This window comes from Engraulis encrasicolus, chromosome 16 (assembly GCF_034702125.1).
Source record: "Engraulis encrasicolus isolate BLACKSEA-1 chromosome 16, IST_EnEncr_1.0, whole genome shotgun sequence".
In the NCBI taxonomy this organism is placed as follows: Eukaryota; Metazoa; Chordata; class Actinopteri; order Clupeiformes; family Engraulidae; genus Engraulis; species Engraulis encrasicolus.
Window position 1 is genome coordinate 19,851,860 of NC_085872.1, and position 18,432 is coordinate 19,870,291.

At 44.4% G+C, this 18,432-nt stretch overlaps 1 protein-coding gene across 1 annotated transcript in view; it reads right to left on the minus strand.

Moving 5' to 3' along the window:
- Positions 1-15,640, minus strand: part of ahrrb (aryl-hydrocarbon receptor repressor b) — a 46,430-nt gene extending 30,790 nt beyond the window's left edge. Inside the window, exons 1-3 of the mRNA XM_063220264.1 lie at positions 15,460-15,640; positions 15,044-15,133; positions 14,068-14,249 (exon numbers count right to left, since the gene is read on the minus strand). Of these exons, the coding sequence (XP_063076334.1) occupies positions 14,068-14,249; positions 15,044-15,105 (244 nt within the window). The 5' untranslated portion in view covers positions 15,106-15,133; positions 15,460-15,640. The remainder of the gene's footprint in view (positions 1-14,067; positions 14,250-15,043; positions 15,134-15,459) is intronic.
- Positions 15,641-18,432: the final 2,792 nt, after the last annotated feature.

The window sequence follows — 18,432 nt, forward strand, 5'->3', positions numbered from 1 at the left end:
TTAAAGCATGCATAAAATTGCAATATTCATATTAATAATGCAAACATAAATGTCCAACAAATCACATTAATGAAGTAAAAATAAAACAGAAGTCTAATGAATGTTATAAGCAACGATGTGAACAAAGGAATTAGATCTGATAATCCAGACATAGACACAATGTGCTCCCCACTACGAACATAAAATACACACACGCTCAACCACACACACACACATTCACAGACACACACACACACACACACACACACACACACACACACACACACACACACACACACACACACACACACACACACACACATTCACAGACACACACACACACACACACACACACAGGCACAAGCACACGCACACGCACACAGACAGGCACGCATGCGCATAGACACAAAATGCTCCCCAAATACGAACATAAAACACACATGCACACACATGCACACACACACACACACACACACACACACACACACACACACACACACACACACACACACACACACACACACACACACACACACACACACACACACACACTGAGGAATAAGAATTTCTCAAGCATGCGATGTAGGAGGGGAAAGGGTGGGTACAATACGATCCTTTTTAAATGTTTATGGACATGCAGCACTCGTGCACGCACAGATACACACACACACACACACACACACTCACGCACACACACACGCACACGCACACACACTCACGCACACACACACACACACACACACACACACACACACACACACACACACACACACACACACACACACACACGCACGCACACACACACACACTTGCCCAGATTCTTGTAGTGATTTCTGTTCACAACAAAAGGTGCCATGTTGGTGTTCGTGATATTACATCATAGTGACAAGGTACCAGTGCATGAAGAACTCTTCCCCGATGGGGAGGAGGAGTAGGAGAGAGAGAGAGAGAGAGAGAGAGAGAGAGAGAGAGAGAGAGAGAGAGGAAGAGAGAGGGAGGAAGAGAGAGAGAGAGAGAGAGAGAGAGAGAGAGAGAGAGAGAGAGAGGAAGAGAGAGAGAGAGAGAGAGAGAGAGAGAGGAAGAGAGAGGGAGAGGAAGAGAGAGAGAGAGAGAGAGAGGAAGAGAGAGGGAGGAAGACAGAGAGAGACAGAGAGAGAGAGAGAGAGAGAGAGAGAGAGAGAGAGAGAGGAAGAGAGAGAGAGAGAGAGAGAGAGAGAGAGAGAGAGAGAGAGAGAGAGAGAGAGAGAGAGAGAGAGAGAGGAAGAGAGAGGGAAGAAGCGAGAGAGAGAGAGAGAAAGAGAGAGAGAGAGAGGGAGAGAGAAAGAAAGAAAGGCTTCGGCAAAATGACACAGCATGTCAGGCGGACATTATTGCAGTTGTCACGCAATGCAACAGAGCTTAACGCCAAACTCCTCTCTGACATATTTGGGTCATTTACCGCCAGTTTGCATGCCATTGCGTGCAGATGAATTGGTTTCCAGTTGCTTGCGGAGGCAGACCCTAACATATCAATGGATGTTGTCTTTGAGGCAATGTAACTGTTAATACACACAGGGCCGCCGCTGGTAGCTTTGGGCGGGCCCAGGACAAAGTCATCTGAAAGGGCCAGTAGGTGTAATGTAGTGTAATGTAATGGGGACTCAATTCTGGGCCCCCTCTCTCTCTCTCCCTGGGCCTGGGACAACGGTCCCCTTTGTCCCCCCTATCGGCCCCCCTGAATACACTAACACTTTGATGTAAACAATGCATATATGTCAAACTTGAGCCTAATGCGTTTGGATGAAACTTTTTTTCTTTCTGCATTGGCACAGGTATTGCATATAGGCGCTTACAGTACATGCTGATACAAAGAGAAAGGGAGGAAGTAATAAACTGTAATAAAGTGCAAGGTCGAAACATAACTACAGAGCACGTTTCATTGTAATTACTGTATTCACGTTTCACCATGACATGAGGATGTCTTTCAAACCGGAGACGCCAGCAAGACTGTACTGAGAAGTGACTTTCATCTCAGATACGGTTTCAGATAGGCATTCACCACAGTCAGATGGAAAAGACTTGTTACTGTCAGCAGTACATTTGAAGGACATTACCACAAGTCAAATGTTATATATATTATTATACACAAGCATTGTAATGACCAAAAGAATCCTTTTAATCATGTTCAGAAACCAACTGGAAATGTTTAAATGGCGGATAAGATTCCAAGCATCTGACGGAACACTCATTCACAGCAGAGCAAAGTAGACCTTATGACGTCTTGACACCGAGCGAGTATCAACAATAGGCGAAAACAAAACCCCAAACAACAGAAAAAAACAACAACAGAGGAGAGCAAAGGCCAGATGTCTGGGATCTGTAGTTACACTTCACTCATATGGCGCTCAAATCGTTTTGTCTCTGTGATAGAACACATTCACAAAGGACGGACGCTAACAATCGAGCATTTAAGAGGTGTGTATGCCACGGGTGGGGGTGAGGGGTGTCTGAGGAGCAATAGAGGGTGGAGATGGGGGTAGGCACTGCAGCGAAGGGGTAAAGTGGTGGCAGAATGTGTGTGTGTGTGTGTGTGGGGTGGGGTGGGGGGGGGGATGTTGCAGCTTGGCTAATGGAATTTCCCTGTTCTGCACGCGATCGCGAGGACGGGGAGAGGAAGTGCCAAGAAGGCTTTAACTGCTGCCAAGCGCCAGAGGAGCCCCCTGGGCATCAAGCTCCAATTGAAGAATGATATTGAGATGAGAGAGAGAGAGAGAGAGAGAGAGAGAGAGAGAGAGAGAGAGAGAGAGAGAGAGAGAGAGAGAGAGACAGTGTGTGAGAGACAAAGAGAGAGGGAGAGGGAGAGAGAGAGAGAGGCCAAGAGAGAGAGAGAGAGGGAGAGAGAGAGAGAGAGGAGATAGACGGACAGAGAGAGAGAGAGAGAGAGCGAGAGAGAGTGAGAGCAGGAGAGAGAGAGCAAGAGAGAGTGAGAGCAAGAGAGAGAGAGAGCAAGAGAGAGTGAGAGAGGGAGAGCGAAGAGGCTGAGGTTGGCATGTTAAAGCTGTTCACTACATGCCACCACACACAGCGCTGCACTGTACTGGACTGTTAAACACGGTAACCATGGCCACCAGTGCCAGTCAAAGTGCCCCCCCCCCCCCCAATGTTGGTAGTCATCCCTCTCCTTTTCTCTCTTTATCTTCTCTACCTCTGCCCCCCTTCTTTGACTCTCTCTCTCTCTTTCTCTCTCTCTCTCTCTCTCTCTCTCTCTCTCTCTCTCTCTCTCTCTCTCTCTCTCTCTCTCTCTCTCTCTCTCTCTCTCTCTGCCTCCGCAAGATCATCTGTCTCATTGCATTCTCCATTTCCTCAAGCTCCCAGTCGGCCCCCACCTCCATCATTTTCTCTCCTTCCATTCTGTCTATCTCTCCTCCTCAAATTTGTCTCAGCCCTCCCTCTCTCCTTTCACTCTCTCGTTCACTATTGACTCTCTCTTTCACTATCCCCACTATCCACTTTGCCCCACTGAATGACTCTTGAGTATCATAAAGCCCTATATAAATACTTTTCTTGATTGATTGGTTGGTCGATTAATTGATTGATTGATAAATTGATTGATTGATTGACTGAAGAGCATGAGGCAGCCAAGTGTAGTTGTCATCTCTCTCCAAGTTGCCTTTCCTTTTGTCCCACTGCCACCATAAGTGACTAAATTGATCAGCCATATCTAAGGGGGAGAGCTGGTAGTCAAACCAACCATTCCATTACATCACACTTAGCTGACAGTTGTATCCGAAGCTACTTACAGTCATCACATGGTATTAGGTTACAGTCCCTGGAGCAGTGTGGGGTCAGGTCAGATGCCTTGCTCAAGGACACTTTGGCCATGGAAAGAGGAAGGGGATTGAACCTGCAACCCTGTGATCTACAGTCCAACTTCTTCACCATTGCACCACAGCTACCCCATGGCTACCAACCGGCTCCTGATTCGTTCCCAGTAGTGGTGTACTGGTGTAGCCTAGTGGTCTAGTGGTCTTCAGGTTTTCATTAAGCGATGCTGGCTGTTTTGAGTGTCTGGACGGATGCTGTGACTCATCCGAGAGGCCATAGCGCTGGCTATTGGGGACAATAAATCACATAGCAGAGCGGCCTCGAAAAACATGCACCTGCAGCCTGGGGCTGGAAGTAGAATAGCACGGAGGATGGAGGGGGGGGGGAAGAGAAGGAGAGATGAGGAGGGAGAGAGAGAGAGAGAGAGAGAGAGAGAGAGAGAGAGAGAGAGAGAGAGAGAGAGAGAGAGACATGGCAAGAGAGTGTGAGACAAGAGAGATGAGGAGGAAAAATGAGAGAAGGACAGGAGGAGAAGAATAAAAGAAAGGGAGAAAAGAGTGAGTGTTTGTGAGAGCTAGCGAGAGAGAGAGAGAGAGAGAGAGAGAGAGAGAGAGAGAGAGAGAAGGAAAGAGTGGAGAATAAAAGGGGAGCTGCGTTAGGTGGAGACATGAGCTCCATTAATCTAGCGTGAAATGGCAAACGAGTGCAACTGGGTTTTAAGCACATCATGGCCAAGGAATGCATCCGCTAGGAAGATCAGAGGGAAGAAAACAAAAAACATCAAGTAGTAAAGGGAACATGGGGATCATATCCACCCTCTTCCTTCCTCTACACATGTCTGCAATCACCGCCAAGGTGCTGCTTTGCTTTTCACAGCCCTGTCTGGACACTGGACAGCAGAGTAGCAGTCGCAGATCTGGACACCGATACTGGGAAACTATTTCTACTGGCAGAACACTTCATTTGAAGTTTTGAACTGATCTGTGCCAAACTGAACTGATCAGTTCCCAAAACACATGCAGTAAGTAGTACTTACGTAAGCCTAAGTACTGTAGAACTTAAGTATGAGGTGCCCAAGGCAATATAGTCGAAAGGTCTTAATTTAAAATAATATCATCTTAATTAACAAATGATACTCTACATACAATACTCACACATGCCAATAAAATGCTTGCGCGAAGTAAAAAAAAGTGTGATGTACAGTATGTATTAACTTTTAGTGATGATGTGAGACCTGCAATGTATTGCCAAAGGAACACCTAATACTTCAGTAGACACACACAGACACACACACATACACACACACACATGCTCACAGAGCACTTGCTGCACAGTGTACCGAATGGCTGTAGTGAACAAGTGCAGCTCTGCCGGGGTTTCAGTCACGCAACATTCACTAAGCGCTCACTGGAACACTTATTACCCTTTAACATCCAACACTGCTCTGTCTCTCTCTGTCTCTCTGTCTCTCTGTCTCTCTCTCTCTCTCTCTCTCTCTCTCTCTCTCTCTCTCTCTCTCTCTCTCTCTCTCTCTCTCTCTCTCACTCTCTCTCTCTCACTTGCTCTGACAGGTCTCTCTGCATGTTCTCTTATCTCTCTTCCTCTTTCCCCTTTCTCCCCTCTTGCTCACTCTCTTCCATTCCCTGTCACAATTCTTTGCAAATATTTTCGTTGAAAACATTAAAAATGTCTTCTTTTAAAAAGAAAAAAAGGAAAAAAGACTAAAGTAAGACAAGCAAGTGCAACAGACCAATTTAGTAGCAGCAAGAGACACCGCAGCACCCGTCCCATCCTGTGTAGTAGTATGACAGTATGACATCGGCTGATGCCACCTAATGGTGAAAGTCAGGGCAGGCCGCTGCTGATACTATCTGCTGACCCACTGACACCTTTTGCAGATCCTGTCACGCAAGCCATGCTGGCATCACGCAGGAGGCAAATCAGGCAACTTCCCCCCTCTCTCTCTCTCTCTCTCTCTCGCAAGTGTCGAAAGACTCTCACAGCCTGTACACCTGTTGCACAATCCTATCCTATTCTATTTTTTCCCCAATTAAAACTTTTACATTTTTTGATATAGTACATTCATTATGTATGTTTTCATAGATGTACGTATATACACAACCTAAAAGGTATATTCAGGGTCACTGACAGCTTTGCCTGGGCCTGGGACAGAGTCATCTGAAAGGCCCCCCCCCCCCATCCAATACATACAATGTAACAAGAACCCCCCCACCCCGTCCCTGGGCCCAGGACAACTGTCCCCTTTGTCCCCACCTGCCGGCTGCCCTGAGTATATTGCATGATCATGGCGTGGTGTTCACCGTGGTGTGCTGTATGCATGCTGCAATCCCATTAGGCCTGGCTGTAAGCCTATTGTAAGCAGCCGCTGCAGAGGTACGGTACAGGCCTGGCTAGCGTGCTGCCTAAGTGCCTGCTTTGGCAGCGCCATGGCAACAGGAGACACGACCATCACTCAGCACATGGTACAGGGGCCCCTGAGGGCCAAAAAGGTCAAGGCACTGAGATTACCTTAGTAGCAGCCTCGTGCCACTCATGCAGGGCAAACGCAAGCAGTATAAGAGGGAAGAGGATCTCAAAGTTGCAGATTTATTTTTATAATGGGAAATTACTTTTTTCATCCTGGGTAGGAAGCAGCATACCTGCGGTTTTTTTTTGTTGTTGTTGCAAATGAGAACATTTTACAATGTTTAGACACACACATGTACGCACCCACGCATGCATGCACGCACGCACGCACGCACACAACACACACACACACACACACACACACACACACACACACACACACACACGCACGCACACAACACACACACACACCATCTTTTTTTCTTGTATTTTCAATGAAACACAACTGTAACCAAAGACAGGATATTACACCATCATACACAGGCTACTTCTGGTTACCACGTGTTGCTTTTTTCCAGTCAGAGAGAGAATGTTCAGGAGTTACCTCAGAATGATGCCGTTTTGCAGAACTATTCCTAAATATACATATAAAAAAAACGAAAGCACACAGTGTCCATTGCTATTTTCTTTTTTTTGCCCTAGGGGAAGTTAATGATGATCTTGTGCCTCCCATAATTTCTTCTGCCTCCACAAGTGCTTATATTATGGGGCTGTGTGTGTGTGTGTGTGTGTGTGTGTGTGTGTGTGTGTGTGTGTGTGTGTGTGTGTGTGTGTGTGTGTGTGTGTGTGTGTGTGTGTGTGTGTGTGTGTGTGTGTGTGTGTGTGTGTGTGTGTGTGTGTGTGTGTGCATGTGCCCTGTGTGTAGGACTGGACTGGAGCTCCATTTGGATTTGAGTGTAATTGCTGTAGACGCGGACCCAACAATGGTGTTGGGCCAACAAAGGCACTTCACAGGACCCCATGCTGAGTTCTCAGCTCGGACGTGCTGAGGCGACATACTTTGTGTCGCGACCAGACACGATTTGGGGTCAGTCACTTACGGCCTTTTGTCATGCCGGACCAATCTATGCAATTACTCATTTGAGACTGCGGCACAATGGGCACTGCTGGGATGGTGGCCACCGGGCGGGCACACTAACGCCCCCCTGATCTATACGCTCGGCTATACAGAGCAGCGCCGGCCCCATACACATCATATACATGCATGCAACACGTCTCGGCACAACTTCTGAGACTTTGGAACAAAGAAGAGCCATTATAGAGACAGAAAGAAAAAAAAGAAGCCTGGAGATTGTGACAAAACAATGGAAAAGGGGACAAAAAAAGATTCATCCTATTGCAAGGCTGTCCAAAAAGTTTTAGCTTTACTTCAGATCTGTGTTTATATTGTGCACAAAATGTCTGATGCAGATTTCAGTCCCCTATTCTCACTGTTAAACAGGGAGGACATAAATGTAAGAAGTTAATTTCAATACCGATAGTCTGTACAACTTGTGAGAGCTTGTTGGAGACCTTTTTAACCAGCTGGCGCATTGGAAAGGGCAGAGAAATGCAGGTCTCACTACTCAGGAGCATACAAGGTTTAAGACTAAGGCACTATAATGTTAATTGTGTCTTCTTGCTAAATCGAGTCTACGTTACGTTACGTTTTCTTTTGTTTCAGACATTTAAAAGTTGTATCCTTTACCTGACATGTTTTGATAGTTTAACTTTCGTTTTCATCGCACTTTGATGAAGACAGAAGTTAAACCGTCGAAACATGTCAAAACAAAACTTGCAAATGTCTTAAAAGTAATGACTTCGTGAAAAAAAACAAAAACAAAACCACAAACAAACAAACAAGGAACTGCAACATGGTCAGTGTGCAAGATTTTTCTTCTGTGTTCCCAAAAACGAATGATACAGGAATGTAAAATGTTTTCCAACAGGCAGACATGTTAGACAGACATGTTGGAATAAATTTGGCAAGAGAAGAGCAGTGGTGACCCCTCCACATTCATGAGGGCCAGGGGGGTCTGGATATCACATCAATCTGCCACACGTCCCCATACATCAACAGCTTTTGACATCACTCAAGGGTTACAAGATAACATGAAACTGAAAAGAACACATGCAGGAACGCACACACATGCAGGCACGCATACACACAAGCACGCAGACACACACACACACACACACACACACACACACACACACACACACACACACATACACGCAGGCACGCACGCACATACACACACACACACACACACACACACGCACGCACGCACGCACACACACACATGCATGTACACATACACACACGCACGCACGCACACACAAACACACATACACACACACACACACACGCACACACACACAAACACGCACACACACACACACACACACAAACACACCAGGGGCAAAGAAGCACAAGGCATACACATACATGTAAAGGCCAACGCATATTATTCAGACCATACACGCCTCGCAACACAAACTTCCTCATACACAGAAGGCCACAGCAAGATAAATTTGAGGAAAAAGGTGAGCTCTGAGATCCGAAAAGTTCAAATATCCGACGACTGAATTAATCACACATTTGTTGTGGCGGCGGAGGATCAAGGCTGTGACAGAGTTAATATCTGCGCTGTCTCGGCTACCGGGAGGCTCCCCTATATGTCTTATGCATGTGGCAGGGGTCCCCAGCAACAGCAGCGGCCCCATAACACAACAGCCCTTGAATGGCAGGGGTCACGCCGCCCGACCCCTGGAACATCCCGCGCACCGTGACAGTTCATCTGATGTAATTATCCACAAGGTGAAACTGGAGGGAAAAAAGAGAGGCCATCCAAGCAGGCAGGCTCACTACTCCAGGGGTTCTCAAAGTGGGGGCTGGGGACTAGGGGTGGGCGATTTGACGATATTATATCGTGAATCGCGATATTGAGTAAAATATCGTCTCGAATCTGCCAAAGTGGAGAAATCGTATAGATCGTCTTGCAGTGAGGATGTTTATTATCAGTATCAGAGTGACGTTTTTCACTTGTGTTGTTGTCTTCATTCTTTACATTATTGTATTCCAATTGTACACTTTATGAGAGTATCATCAGTGTGTTAACATTTTATTGACTGCAAATTACAAATTGCAAGTATATGAAAGTTATTTTTTGTTGTTTTTATTTTTTTGGATGGAAGATCGTGATAAAATATCGAAATCGTGATTTCATCTTAAAATATCGTGATACAACATTTTTGCCATATCGCCCACCCCTACTGGGGACCCCTGAGGGGGGCGTGACAGGGTGCTAGGGTGCTAGGGGGCCGCAGCAAGTTGGAGGGAAGAGTATTGCAAAAACAAAATAAATAATAATTGTACAACAAAATCAAACAAAATAAGCTAAACAATATTCCATTAGTTAAAGTGATCCTGACCCATTTTTGGAAATAAGCTTATTTTACAGCTTCCCTTGAGTTAAATAGTAGGGCTTCACCATTCTACTGTACTTTCAACCGTTCTCTGAGTACGGCAGTGCAAATTTTACCTCCAAGCTAGCAGTTAACATGGACTCCTATGAGACCAGTTAGCCGCCAGCTGGTCTCATAGGACTCAATGTTAACTGCTAGCATGGATGTACAATTTGCACTGCCATACTCAATGAACGGTTGAAAGTACAGTAGAATGGTAAAGCCCTACTATTTAACTCAAGGGAAGCTGTAAAATAAGCTTATTTCCAAAAATGGGACAGTATCACTTTAAGTGTATTATGATATACTGTAATAATCTATTGCTTCTTTGAACAACTCCATTATTATCATTATTTTTATACAGCCTATCCCTGTGGGCCACTACTCACAGACACAATTCATGTAAGGAGGCCTTGTCTGGAATCTGCCAATCAGGCTTGTACGAAATACCGAATTGGATGAATTTGAATTCAAAGTAATGCCATAATACGAACACTAGGTGGTATCATTACCTTGAATTTCTTTGAATTTAAGCTACACCACCCATTGAGAGTACATAGAACACCACCACCTAGTGTTCATATTGTGGCATTACTTTGAATTCAAATTCTTCCAATTCGGAATTTTGTACAAGCCTGCTACCAATATATGGGGGGCTTTGCCATGGTAAAGTTTGGGAACCCCTGCCTGCACTGTGCTATACTTATTCAAAAACACCCAAAGGCAGCTAGCAGTGCGGTGCCCGGGGGTTGGGTGGTCGGGTGTTGGCGGGGTCTTTTGCACAAGCAGGATAGAAATCTACGGATGACCATGGGGAGATGATGGATTGTGCATACCAGAGAGATGCCAATTGGAAATTAGGCACAAGGCAATGCGGCTAAACTGAACACACAGTACACATACATACACATGGACACACAATCACAAATGTGCATCTTTTGCGCGCACACACGCAAACATGGACATGGATACCCCCCCCCCCCCCCCACACACACACACACACACACACACACACACACACAAACACACACACACGCACACAAACACCCTCACACACATGCAAACATAATCACGCAAAGCAAGACAAGGATGGAGGAACTGAGAGCTGTTCCTTTACGGTGTTGACGCAATTTCCTTTTGACAGAATTTAAAGAAAGTGATTATTTATACTCATTTCCTCTATTCTCTCTCTCTCTCTCTCTCTCTCTCTCTCTCAGACACACACACACACACACACACACACACACACACACACACACACACACACACACACACACACACACACACACACACACACACACACACACTCACACACTCACACTCACACACACACACACACACACACACACACACTTTCTATCTCCCTCCCGCTCTTTCATATTTGCGCGTGCACGCACACACACACACACAAACACACACGCAATTTACACACATAGAAAAAGATGATCAGAGTGGTGCATGTTAAGTCATGTCCCCCTGTCTGTCCTCCTGGTGGTGCGAACAGCACTCATCAGCTTTCAGCTCAGCACTCAGTTACTATCACAGTTACTATACAGCGCTTGTTTGCAGGGTTCCCACACCTTTTTCATGAAATTCAAGCACTCTTCAAGCACCGTCAAGCACCACATTTTCAGTTTTCCAGCACCCGCAGGTCTTCCCGCAGGAAAGTTTGTGTTTTTAAGATGTCATTTCCTGCATTCTAAGCAATTTTAGGGTGTCGAATGGCAAATCCCATCCGACATCTCACTCCATCAGATTTTTGATGCACCTGAACAATTTATTTATATTATTTGGCTTACTGAGTTTGACTTGACACAAATTTCAAGCATTTTCAAGCACTTCACAGAATTCAAGCACCAGTGGGAACCCTGTGTATGTCTGCACAGAGCACGCACGCACGCACGCACGCACACACACACACACACAAACTCTGCATGTTCTCCTAGCGGTATGAACTGCGCTCACTCAGCTACTATCAGCTACACACGCACGCACACACACATCCACTTAACCCATTTTGTCCTAAGCCCTTTTGGGGAAAACGTGCCCTCTCCCTATTAAAACCTAAATATTTCAGCCTCCGAAGCACATACAAACATGAAATAAGTTGCATTTAAAAGCTAGAACCTTCATTTTGCACGAGAATGTGTTCATTCAGCACTAACATACTCACATGTTTAGCAAAACTGCTCAAATCTAAAGAACTTGAATGCAGCGTATATGTCGCTCCAGGACACAATGGGTTAAAACCAGTCTGGGTGATGGACTTCAGCATAAACTGAAATAAAACCGGACATTAAGTCCTGTTCCTGGTGTTGTGGACTTTGTTTCCCATAGCATAGACCTCCATTTTACGCTCATTGATACCTCTACGTATATATAGCCTGACTCTCGCCAGACCCTTGTGTATCTCCGCTGAGCTTCGGGAGCTCACAAGAGGGTCTGGACGGAGGACATCCGGATTCGCCCTGATCCCAAACCAAAATGCGGTGGGACCAATCAGGATCACAGGATTTTCAGTGACGTCACGTGACATAGTCAAATTTTAAACGTATAGTGGAGAAGGGGAAAATTAAGTGAAATGCAACAGTTGTTTCAGCAACAACGGCCGCTCGCATGGCCTCACTCATTGACATTGATTCTGTGACGAGTTAAAGAAGCAGCTCATTAAAAATGTCAGACAAGTGTTTCCCCAATTACGTGCAATGATTAAAAAACAAAAAACAAACAAAAAAAACATACCTTCGGAGAGCTACGCTTATGGTGTTTATTATGGTAGTTCCAGGTGGATGTTTGTGGAGCAAGCATGATTTGAGGATAGAGGATAGAGGAAGAGCTATAGGATGTGATGGAGTGGGTATGCACATGCAGGACAATACATAACCAATACAACACCAAATACACAAACAGACAACTACAAAACACAGATGCAATATAATGAACGAAAAAGGACACTTCGCCAAATAGACAAATACACAAAGCACTATACCACATACACAACTCCAAGCGAATACACTCATAAATAAATGTCCATCTTTAAGACCACTCCAATAGTAGTACAATTCAACCTTTGTTCAACTTCCTCACATCCTTAAGGACACAACACATAGCCAGTGGCATCTATAAAGCTACTTTCTGATTCCATACGTCAACAGACCCTCAATTTATCCAGCAGTTATATCTCATCATCAACTCATCAGAGTCATCAGTACAAACCATTTACTCCAGTCTCATATAAAGAGCAATACATTCTGCCTGCACACCAGCATCTGTGAACTAACTTTTTAATATTTCCAAAAGTGAAATAAGTAGTTTCCGTTTTCTTTGTTTTTATTAATGATTCAGACCATTAATATCTTATAAAGACCTTATACAGTCTGAGTAGATAACAAAAGAAAGCCGATCTATGAAAATGTTTCCGCGAATGGAATGATGGGGTTAACATTCCATGCTGGCCGAGGGCTCAAGAAGTATCAATGTGCTTCAGATGTCTTAAGGGTTACATGACAAAGTCCTAAAGTTGTATCAGTCTTCATTCTTGCATCCCCAGAGATGAACAAAAAGGCCTTACACAGGGGCATTACTTATCTTAAATTAAAAACACACTCAGACATTCTTATTGCAAAACATACACTCATTATAAACTTATATAGTCCTGTGGCAGTTTAAAATAACATGTACTTCAATGAAACAGAATAACATTGTGGTGAACATACCCACTAACATGTATTCACCAAAACCGTAAGTGAACATGTGAGTATGTGAGCATGCGAGCCCCCTTTTTTACTATACCCATCCTCACCATGCAAAGCTTGTAGGCAAAGGAAACTCAATCCGCACTGGGGAAGTCTGGCTGAGGGAGACAGCTCACTACAGTTTAGAGGTGTTCATCTCATTAGATCTGAACAAAGCCCTGTGTCTCCTCACCAGGGAAGGGCCACAGTGCCATTGATATCAGGATCCGAAAGGTGGCGTGTGGGTGCGGACACAGTTTTGGGGTTAAGGCAGGAGGCGGGGTGGTGTGTCTGCACCCCCCCCCCCCCCAAAAAAAAAATCTCCCAACGGCCATATGCAAATGAACACAACAAAGCCTCCACCACCACCACCACAGCACAGTAAAACAAGCTGGACTGGCCTGGGGGAGGAATAGGGCCCGGGCACTTCTGGCTTAAAGGGGCCTCTCATAATTAGCGCTGCAAAATTGACTCACAGGTGAGGTGGGCCCCGCATCCTCATGGGCCCCTATTTTCAGAAATGTAAACAGAAATATATTTTTTACATTTCTGAAAATAGGGGCCCACTAGGGTACAGCGCCCACCGGGAAATGCCCGCTATGCCAGACGCCCAGGCCAGCCCTCAAAACAAGGGAGGGAGGATGGAGATCCTTTGTTCGAATCGGACCCTCCTTACCGTGGAAGAAGCTCTTGACGCGCAGGTAGCTGACGCTGAGGCGCAGCACGGACAGCTTGTCCAGTTTGGAGATGACGTCCGGGGTGAAGGGCAGCATGCTAGCCAGGCGGTCTAGCTCCGCGTTCAGGCGGTCCCGGTGCCGTTTGGACGGGTTGGACTTCTGGGTGGCCGAGGCTGGCTTCCTGATGGCGGAGGGCAGACAGGCGGGCAGGCGGGAGAGATTTCACAGAGGTCAGAGAAGAAAGAGAGAATAGGCAGACACACACACACATGCAAATAGGCCCAAAGTGTTACTCTAAACAAATTAATCACATACACAGATACTGTACAGACACAAAACTTTCTTCCATGGAATAGTTATATAGTCTTTTCAAACACAATAACCTCGGTAGGCTTCCAGGGTGAGCTCAAGGTTCTGTTGAAGGGACATGGACTAGTGAGTTTGTTTCAAAGTGGATTCTTTTTTTCCTAGAAAGCAGATCTGTCTACAATACAAATTTAGTGTGAAGTCTTTTTAGTCCCTAAAAATAAAGAGTAATAAAACCTTGATACAGTCTCACATTTGTGAGTATTATCTGATTGATATGATGATTTGGTGAATACAGAATTGAAGAAATTAAGAGAATAATTAAGTAAATTAATGAATTTGCTTTTTGTCTTGCACCATCAGGTTTTTACTGGTTTGACTACATTGAAAGTATAGCCTTCCTGTTCCAAAGTCAAGGAAATAAAGGAAAGAAAAATATTTTAAAGAACGCCCAAATATGTAAAGGCATTAAAAAAAACATGTTTTAATAAATATAATCTGTTTCCACCCCTTCAACAGTATACAATGTTGTGCAAAGTTTAGTTTTAGTCTCTTCTTCAAAAAGTTAAGGCATCATTAGAAAAATATAAAAGGCGTTGGCAAATTCATGAAAGTATCTTTTATGAAAAAAAAAAAGATTGTTGAGGGAAAAAAAGAAGAATACTCAACTGTTTCTGAATAGGCTTTCTTCTCTTCCTCCCGGCATACAAACAGTCCCCCGGTGGAATCATGGCACTAGAAAGATGTCTGTCAATCAACCTGTCCCAAAACCGTCCCAAATGTCACACCACACACACATGAGCAGAAGTTGAAGCATAAAACATGCTAAATAAAATAGCCCTGTGTTGAAGTAAAAGTTCTGAAGTAACTGACTGGTGCCGTGTAAGTATTGATAGACAGAGATAATTGTCTGAAACTCCCATTAGGACGACCCGGATTGCCCTGTGCTGCTGTGCTATTGTTTGACAACAAAGGAGCGCATGGCACTGGTGTGCAACTTGACAACATCCCTCAGAGTTTTCAAGTCTATACAAATAAACAATTTAACCAGACAGTGGCAACTAATATGTTAATGATGAACTTACCAAAGTCTCCGGATTGATGCTGTTGCACTTCTCTCCCAAAAAAGTAATTAGGAGACAGCAGTGGGCAAGTCTCGGAGCTATGAAACGAATGGGTTGCAACTGTTGACAGTCTGCATTAAGAGTAATAAAACACTTATCGTTTGGGAGCTAATGGATATTTTTCGGTTAGACTAGACTTTGATATTCGTCTCCTACACAACTGAGCTCATGAGATGTGTGTACATGAGTGGGCAGCCCCGTTGGCAGATGTGGTGCATGCATGCTTTACGCGATTGGGTGGCGTTTACATCCTCGTGTTTCAGGTGGCGGATTCCTCTCAATGACAAGGCTCGAGCTTCGCACGCAACGGCTCATGGATTTACACATCCTCTCGAGCTCACTCACGCACCAGCTCGTAACTGGCTGGAAGCTATACGCACACTCGCTCGTCCCGTGCACACTACGGAGCGTGCCGGAATGAGCACGAAACGGGAATGGTCCATAATTCAAGGAAGCAAGGAACCTTTTTTGGATTTTTGTTTTCGTTTTGTTTAGGTCTGCTTTTGGAGAAGACTGCTCTGCACTGGATTAATTTTAAAAGCCAACCGGAAATCTGCTATTGATGGATGGTATGGATGACTGTAATTTAAACGTTTCGACGAATTCCTTAGGCTAAAGTGTAACATTTTGTTTGTTGGCAGGTATTTGCTAAATTTCTGTCGTTTGTCATCATATGAAAACTGGTGTATTGTTTAACTCCAAAATTAAACGGTGTGTGTGTTGATGCCCAATGGTTCCCCAATAGGGTAGCCTAACTCATTCATGGATTGGCAACAATAGGCCTACGCTTGACAACTTCTTCATTCATATTGCGTGTTGGCTATGTGTAAGATAGGACCAAGGCTATATCTGCGTGCTATTTATGTGTGAAAGAACAAGGCACGTTATGCTTTCTATTTCACTGCCAGTTGCTAGTTTAGAGTAGCCTAGATGGATGCAAATACAACAGACGGCATTTTTTTTCCAATAAGAAATTCAACATGGTGGGATATGGAACGGTAATGGCGTGTCAACTTTTGTGCTCAATTGAATCTATTTACCGTAAATACATCAAGTGACGTTTAACAGACACCGGGGCCATGAAACTCATGGAACGCTCCGAAGAACTCGACACCCATCCATCCATTCCACTTGCCGCACAACCTCTCCAGATAAAACGCTCTCCAGAGCGCATGCACGGTGCGCCATCTAGTGTTGAAACATAACCTCAGCATACAAGTCAGTCAAGACAAGTCAAGTCAGCTTTTATTGTCACTTTCTTCATATGCACAGACATACAAGGAAAAAAGAAATTACGTTTTCTCTCTGCCAGGACATAGACATATACATGACTGAAATTTTACAGACTGACATAAAGTGCAAGACAGGGCAGGTAACAGTGATGGACTGGTAACAAAAAGTGGTCAATAAATACAGTACAAAAGGACATTTAACATTTAACATTTAACATGTAGACAGACGATAAGATAAATATAGAATATAGACATTACAATAAAATGATAACAAAACAGTAGCAATGGTAACAGTATAATAACAATAGTTATATAAGTAGTAGATGAGGTAGAAGCATTGTAAGCAGCATGTTATATTGTCTTATGTTCCAGGACTGGGGTAGTGCAGGTAAGGTGCAGTCCCTGGTGCAGTGTGTGTGTGTGTGTGTGTGTGTGTGTGTGTGTGTGTGTGTGTGTGTGTGTGTGTGTGTGTGTGTGTGTGTGTGTGTGTGTGTGTGTGTGTGTGTGTTCGTTCTTGTGTGGTAGTGCAGGTCCAGTCCAATAGTGGAATACAAAAAGTCAAGGCTGTGCTGTACCACTGTGAGTCCATCATGGTCCATTGTAGTCCAGTGGTCAAGTAGCAGCATTTAGCAGCATAGTTGGAGGTGCAGTCTCATAGTGCAAGCAGTTCTTGGAAATGGAGATCAGAGAGTGCAGGTAAGGTGCAGTTCCATAGGTTGTGTGTGTGTGTGTGTGTGTGTGTGTGTGTGTGTGTGTGTGTGTGTGTGTGTGTGTGTGTGTGTGTGTGTGTGTGAGAGAGAGAGAGAGAGAGAGAGAGAGAGAGAGAGAGAGAGAGAGAGAGAGAGAGAGAGAGAGAGAGAGAGAGAGAGAGAGAGAGAGAGAGATAGTCTTAGCTACCTTAGCTACATTTACAACCAATTTGTAAAAATGCTATCCTAATATGTAAAATGCTATCCTAAGGCATGGTTGGATAAGGTTCATTTCTCCAGAGTTACAGGCCTATTTCTTTAAGCACAATTTATTGTACACATGTTTATGAGAATGGATGTGTGGCGCTTAAGGAAATAAAACAAATGATTGGTGAAGGTATAATACACCCGTCTCCAATAGAGTTGTCGCCTATCCATCTGTTTGGAATAACAGCTAATAACCTGACTTTCAATTAATCACATTGCTTCAGAAGTCACTCATATGAAAGCTACAACCCTCCCGAATGAAAATGTATGTACAAAAATAAATTCCATGCACCAAAGAAAGATTGACCCTTCATTGAACACAGACAGGGCAGATTTTCACAAGACAAAAGTTTTGTCACCTATCGAACATAATGTGAAAATGAGCAGATAAGTCACTTCAAAACGCAGATCGGGTGTCATACTTACTCATTGAATCACTCTCACCTCTCCAGAAAATCAACTTTGGTCTTAGGTGTATGTTTAGGGTCATTGTAATCATGGAAAGCAACACAATGAAAAACAATGAAGATCAATGAGAGATGGTGACATATTCGCTATTCGTAGAGCAATACATGTTTAACTTCATGATTTAATCAATGATAAAAGCCCTCAAACACCTGCAGCATGCATGCAGCTCCTCATAAGAGCTGTATCCGTACCATGTTTCACTTTAGGCACCATTTCTCTTTTTTCATATTCTTCATCTCCAATTTGATTAGTTTTAGGCACAAGGGGGAGGGTGTATA